Source organism: Pseudorca crassidens, chromosome 9 (genome assembly GCF_039906515.1).
Source record: "Pseudorca crassidens isolate mPseCra1 chromosome 9, mPseCra1.hap1, whole genome shotgun sequence".
NCBI classification, from domain to species: Eukaryota; Metazoa; Chordata; class Mammalia; order Artiodactyla; family Delphinidae; genus Pseudorca; species Pseudorca crassidens.
In genome coordinates this window covers 46,176,898-46,184,025 of record NC_090304.1, presented here as the reverse complement: position 1 = coordinate 46,184,025, position 7,128 = coordinate 46,176,898, and the positions used below count along the sequence as shown (strand labels likewise).

Genomic DNA, 7,128 nt, shown 5'->3' with positions numbered 1-7,128 from the left:
TAAAAGAACAGGTGATAATTCCTTTATGTATTTATAGATTCTGCTTTCATGTATAGATAGAAATTTGCCAATTACACTTGGTATTTCCTATATTTAAATGCTTCCTACCAGAGTTTTTTTAAAAAGTTTCTTTTAACATCCTTTTAATAATTCAAAATGAAATAAAAAGGAATTTCCTCAACCCGAATAAAGGCATCTACCAAAACCCTAAAGCTAATGGACTTAATGATGAAAGATTAAACACTTCCCCCTAAGATCAAGGACCATGCAAGCATGCCCACTGTTGCCACTTCTTTAGCATTGTACATGAGGATTTGGCCAGGGCAATTAGACATCCAGATTGGAAAGGAGGAAGTAAAACTATGTTCACAGATGACATGATGTCACAGAAAACCCTAAAGAATCCATAAACACAAAGAGCTAATGACTTCTTCAAGGTTGCAAGATATAATATCAATATACCCAAATCAGTTGTATTTCTATACAGCAGCAATGAAATGAAAGTGAAATTAAGAAAATTCCATTTACAATAGCATCCCCAAAATTCTTAGGAATAAACAAAAGTGAAAAACTTACACTCTGAAAACTACAAAACACCTAAATAGAGACATCCCATGTTCATGAATTGAAAGACATACTATTGTGAAGATAGCAATACTTCCCAAGTTGATCTGCAGATTCAGTGTAATCCTTGTAAAAGCTACCTTTTTTGCTGGAATTGACAAACATTCTAAAATCTGTATGGAAATACAAGGGACTCAGAATAGTCAAAACAATCTTTAAAGCAAACATGATTTTACTAGTAAGGATACTTTTTTTCCTTTCTTTTTTGGCTGCATTTCGCGGCTTGTGGGATCTTAGTTCCCTTACCAGGGACTGAACCTGTGCCCTCTGCAGTGAAAGTGCAGAGTCCTAACCACTGGACCACCAGGGAATTCTCAAGGATAAATACCTTATACTGACCAAAGGAATAAAATAGAGAGTCCAGAAATAAACCCTTAAATTTATGGTCAATTGATTTTCAACAAGGGTCCCAAAACCAATGTAGGAAAGAATCTTTTTAAAAATGGCTCTGAGACAGCTGGGTATCTACATGTAAGAACATGAAGTTGGACCCTTAACACTATATACAAAATAATTCAAAGTGGTTTCAAGATTTAAATATAAGATCTCAAAGTCTTAGAAAAAATACAGGTGTAAATCGTGACTGAATTAGGTAATAGTTTTTGGATATAACACCACAGGACAAGCAACAAGCACCACAGGACAGGCCCGCATACCGCAAAAAAATAATAAAATAAAAAACAGACGACTTGGACTTCATCAAAACTTACAACTTTGTGCTTTAAAGGACACTTTTCCAGAAAGTGAAAAGACCCCAGAGAATGGGAGAAAATACCTGTTAATCTTGAGTATATACAGAAGTCTTAGAACTCAACAACACAAAAACCCCATTTAAAAACAGTAAAGAACCCAAGTAGACGTTTCTCCAAAGAAAGAAATGGCCAGTATCATAGGAAAAAATGCTTAACATCACTAGTCATTAGGAAAATGCAAATCAGAATTCATGATGAGATATTTCATACATACTAGCATGTCTATAATCAAGAAGGTGCACAATTACAAGTATTGGTGAGGAAGAAGAGAAATTGAAACCCTCATAGTGTTGATACGATGTAAAATGCTTATCTGTTGTGTAAAAGTTTGGCAGTTCCTCAAAAGGTAGAAAATAGTGTCACCTAGCAATTCCACTCCCAGATGATGCATATATCTGAGAGAAATCAAACATATGTCCACACAAGAACTTGTACACAGTTGTTCATACTAGCATTACTATAGCCAAAAGGAGGAAACGACCCAAACAGCCATCAGTTGATGAATGGATAAACAAAATGTGGTATATCCAAATAATCAGATATTTGGCAATAAGGAATGAAGTACAATTACATGCTACATGTGGATAAGCCTTGAAAACAAAGTGAAAGAAGTCAGTCACAGGATTTCATTTACATGAAAGATCTATAATTAGCAAATCAATAAGTTAGGGAACACTGGGCAGGGGTGGGGAGGGAGGAGGGAATGGAGAGTGAGTGCTATAGGGTTTCTGTTGGGCATGATGAAAGTGTTTTCCATTAGATAATGGTGATGGTTGAACAGCTTTGTGAATATACTAAAAACTACTTAAGTGTATGTACACTTTAAAATGATGAATTTTATGATATATGAGATTACAAACTTTTTTTTTTGCTGTACGCCGGCCTCTCACTGTTGTGGCCTCTCCCGTTGCAGAGCACAGGCTCCGGACGCGCAGGCTCAGCGGCCATGGCTCACGGGCCCAGCCGCTCCGCGGCACGTGGGATCCTCCCGGATCGGTGCACGAACCCGTGTCCCCTGCATCGGCAGGCGGACTCTCAACCACTGCACCACCAGGGAAGCCCGAATTTTATGATATATGACTATCTCAATTTTCAGTTTTCTTAAGCCTCAAATTTGTTTAAAGTTCTCTAAAAAGTAACATAAAATGTTTATTTATTAAATACAAATTAAGATCTAGCTATCCCCTTATTATAGGGAAAGTATTCTTCCCCCCAATACTTTGTTTTGCTACCAGCTGCTCATTTGTTTTTTAAATCCCATCACCCTATCAAATAGCCCTAGCTGGTGCGAGTTTGGGTGGGTAGCAGGAGGAATCTTCAGGAGCTTTAGATTGATAACATTTTGTAAATTGAGTTTACTCTCCTCTTAGTTTCCCACTAAAATAAACCTAACACACATTAACCACAACTAGTAACCTTGGAGCTCACTTACTGGGTGATATTTTCAAAGATGTAATGAATGAATGGGGTTAACATGTGGTCCAGGGGTAGAGTTGGTAAAATGAAAAATTGCACACACTGGAGTCACTATAGATAGCTTGAAATGAGGAGAATCATGCAATTAGCCACTAACAAAACATTACCAGTTGTATTATACCTATGTCTATGTCAGCATATATACTGAGAACTATATATCTGAGATTGGAAAGGAACATTTTAAGTAACTTCCTCATACACTTCTAAAAGTATGTTCTAATTAAGCTCTGATTAATGCTTTCGGTGTGGAAGCTGATTAACTGAATGAGTTTATTCTACAGACCAAGGACTCTTAATTCTGGGTCCAGGAGTCCTATGAAACTGCAGTCTTTAGTATATTTTTCATAGCTTTCATCTGAATCTCAAAGGAGTTGTCAAAGTGCTTAAGAACCACTGCTGTTGACCATTAAAGTGAGGACTGGAGAGAGATGGGCTAACATTTATTAAGCACTTGAAAAGTATCTCTGATAAGCACTGTGCTACATTTATCTACATTCTCACATATCCTCCCAGTCACACTGTGAAATAAGTGTTTCTACTTTACACATGGGGCTACAGTTTGTAAGACAAGTGACACATCTAACAGCCACAACTTCCAATGGAGAGAGTTGGTTTTAATTTATTAGTGTTTTCAGAAAAGAAAAAACAGAAGAGAAATAAGTTTTTTAAAAAAAGAAAAATTCTTCAGTGTTTAAACAAAAGCTACAAATTCATAATAAAAATTTATTGTAAACCTATATGAAAATAATTTGATAACTCAAAATCACCTTCTCCTAGACATAATTACTTTTAAGAGTTGAATGCATTATTTCTACGTTTTTTTGTTTTTTTTTTTCTCGGGCGCATCGTGCGGCTTGTGGGATGTTAGTTCCCCAACCAGTGATTGAACCCGAGCCCTTGGCAACGAAAGCACGGAGTCCTAACCACTGGACTGCCAGGAAATTCTCTTCGTATCTTTTTTCTATACATATAATAATTTTTTGTTGTTTGTTTGGTTTTTTTTTTTTTTGCGGTACGCGGGCCTCTCACTGTTGCGGCCTCTCCCGTTGCGGAGCACAGGCTCCGGACGCGCAAGCTCAGCGGCCATGGCTCACGGGCCCAGCCGCTCCGCGGCATGTGGGATCCTCCCGGACCGGGGCACGAACCTGTGTCCCCTGCGCCGGCAGGCGGACTCCCAACCACTGCACCACCAGGGAAGCCCTATACATATAATACTTTAATGGTTATTTCATTGTACAAATATACCAAAATCAACCAATTCTCCAGGAAGTTTTTAGTTACTGAAAGACATGTTTTTAAAACCTTGATGGCAACAGTTTTTGAAGGGGGCTAGAAATAAGTTAGCCTATTTAGAAAACTGGGGAAAAGGTCCAGCTTTGTGTAAGAGCATGGACTAGTACTGATTGGCAGTGAAATGTTTTCATGCCATTAATTTGTTAACATGTAATAAGATATGAGGGATAGGAAGTGATTTAGGGAAAATGTGAAGATTCTGGATGGCCCTGAATAGTATGTACATTTGAACTTTGTTCTATATATAGTCAGTGGTAAATACTGTAACACAAAGTTCCACTACCCATGACAAAATCATTATTAAGGTTTCTCCCTGAATCAGATTAGAATTATAGTATCCTATCCACCACCACCATTCAATGTTTACAACCACTCAGTAGGTCCTGGGGATAAAAAGATGTCCTGTAACTGCAAACTACGATTACAGGGTGATTTTTAACTTCCTTTTGAGATTCTGTATTACTGTGTTTTAACAGACTAGAGATTCAGGACTTAGTAATAAATGACTACATTGCATAAAAGTATTTTGATTCTTTTAATAATATTTCTGACTATAAAATACAGATATAACATCTAGAAGGTACAGAAAGTATAAATTAAAACACCTCGTTTGTCATCTGAACTCTCTGTGAAAAAGGGAAATCTATCCATTGGGTACAAGACTTGAATGAGCCAATTCCTCCAGTTTCAAGCAACCTAATCCAATTTTATGTGCCACATCTTTTATTCTTATAAGGGCATAAAATATAAAAACTACTTTAAACTTCTAAAGACTATGTATTCAAACGACACTCAACGTCCTATTTTCCTTCCAATGGCATTTGGGCACCAATTACGCAGCTATACCTTGGTTAGGGTCTGCAGCCTGCCCCTCACTCGCTACCTAAAAGAAGGTCTCGTTAAAAATCTCAAACTGGACTCGAATGTAAATCAAAACACTTTAATTATCCTCACTTAGGCCATTCCATAATCACCTGAAATGCAAAGACACTAGATCAAACATCATCCAGCTCTGTCCAGCTTTTGTAAGCAGGACACAAATCTCCAGTTACAACGGGACCATCCTTCTCAATCTCTTAGTAACTCAAATCTACATTTGGAACACCAGATTTAACAAATCTTGAGTCTACACACTTTACCTCATCTTTATTCAGCCTGGTTGCCAAAGCATATGAATACATACTGAATACTCCTGAAATGACTAGTATTTCCAATGGCTCAGAAAAATTCTGGGTTGAGAACTACAAGAAACACTACCTAAACTTCACAACTAATTTGTATCCATTCTTAATACTGGGGAGACCGAGTCAATTATTTCCTCAGCCTTTTGACTTTCCTTTAATTTGCGACACACACAAAAGGGAAAGTAAAAAAGTTAGCGACACCATTACAGACGACTTCAAAATTTGAACCTAAGGAACATGAAAGCGCAAAAGCAACCGCAGTGTCTCCCAGCAGAGTCCAAGACCACCACCCCGCTGTCGAGCTACGCCGGAGCTTCAGCTGAGGCAGGAGGCTCATCCTCCTACCAATGATGATGCCCCAGCGACTGGAAAAGCAAAGGGAGACTTGGCAGCCAGTGACAGGCATACAGCAGCTCTCGGAAAAGCAGAGCCTCCGCCCAAGACCAAAGGCCTCAGCTGGCACCGAGAGCCCCCAGGGAGCGGTGAGGCGTCCCATCCTGTCCTACCCCACCCTACCACTTCCCTCCCAACGGGACGACACTCGGCAATTGCTAGGCAAAGCCCACCCGGTCTCCAGAACGCGCTCCAGCAAGCCCACCGGGAGCGCCAAGGCCACCGCCTAGCCCCTGTGGGGAAAATGGCGCGTGTGAACCCTTCTCCCTCCCGGCTAGTCACAAGGACCAGCCTCCCTCCCTCGCTACAAAATGGCGCCTCCTGCTGGGGCCACAGACTCTGCATAATTCACTTGTCAGCGAGGCGGTGTCGCGCTGGGACGAGCGGTTCTGCCAACCAGTCAGAAGCAGAAAACTTTGTTCCGCACTTTGGGTAAGCCACTCAGGCGCTGGCTGTAAGGCCAGGCGAGGCTGACGTCAGGAAAAGGGGCGTGGATAAGGCGGTCTCCTTTCGCGTCGCCTAAATTTGAGCCAATGGCAAGCAGGAAGCGTCCAGTGAGTGACGTAATGAAAGCCCAATGGAGGCTGGGGGCGGGCTTCAGACCCACTATGCTGGTTGCGGGGCTGAGGGGCCGGGCGGCTGTTTCCTGTCCTGGTGCATGGTGGTCGGACGAAGGAATTGTTGGAAAATTTTCTCGGAGGTTCGTATATAAATGTGTTTTTACCCAGTGTGCATTATTCTCCGCCCGGCCGCCGCCCTCAGCGTGGCGGCGCGGGCCCGGTAGGGCCCGGGCTCGGACTCTGGCTCCTCAGCCTCCGCCGCAGGCCTTGCAGATCCTACGGCCGGCCGCGGTAGAGACGCCTGGGCAGAAGCGGAGTTTATTAATAACCCGCGGCCGCCACTCGGGCGGCGGAGCTTTTCTCAGAGGACGCACCCCCACCCCCCGCCCTTGTCTCTGCGCACTGCGCCCCGCCTGTTCCCCTCAGGGGACTGCCGAGGGGAGGGAGTGAAGGAGGGGAGGGTGGAGCCCTTGGGAGCCCGGCGGCGCTTCTCGGCTTGACCTCCGCGCGGAGCGAGTCCCCTGGCGCCGCCGAGGCGAAGCTCCTCCGGCTGAGACGCTGGACCCCGGTCGGCACCAGGCCCTAGCTGGGGCGCCGGCGGCAGAACTGGCTGAGGGCCCGGTCGGCATCCCGCCTGTAGATCGCACCCAGAATTTCCTCCCACTCTGATCGTGCACAGATTTCTTGTTTCCCTCACTAAAAAAAAAAAAAAAAAAAATGTTTATGGTCATTGAGGCCTAACAGCGAATATTAGAAATTGTCATTTTTATCATTCTCCTTTTTTCTCGGTTTTGGCCAAAGAGTATACGAATGCTTTGGTTGCTTTGTAACATTTTATTGTGGAAC

At 42.4% G+C, this 7,128-nt stretch overlaps 1 protein-coding gene across 6 annotated transcripts in view; it reads left to right on the top strand.

The window, feature by feature from the left end:
- The first annotated feature begins 6,305 nt into the window (after positions 1 to 6,305).
- Positions 6,306 to 7,128, top strand: part of ZNF143 (zinc finger protein 143) — a 54,882-nt gene continuing 54,059 nt past the window's right edge. For 3 of the 6 annotated variants that reach the window (XM_067749939.1, XM_067749938.1, XM_067749944.1), the window contains exon 1: positions 6,339 to 6,422. In XM_067749939.1, the coding sequence (XP_067606040.1) occupies positions 6,381 to 6,422 (42 nt within the window). In that variant the 5' untranslated portion in view covers positions 6,339 to 6,380. Of the gene's footprint in view, positions 6,423 to 7,128 lie in introns of all 6 variants that reach the window. The other 3 variants (XM_067749943.1, XM_067749941.1, XM_067749940.1) reach the window with 2 other exon arrangements.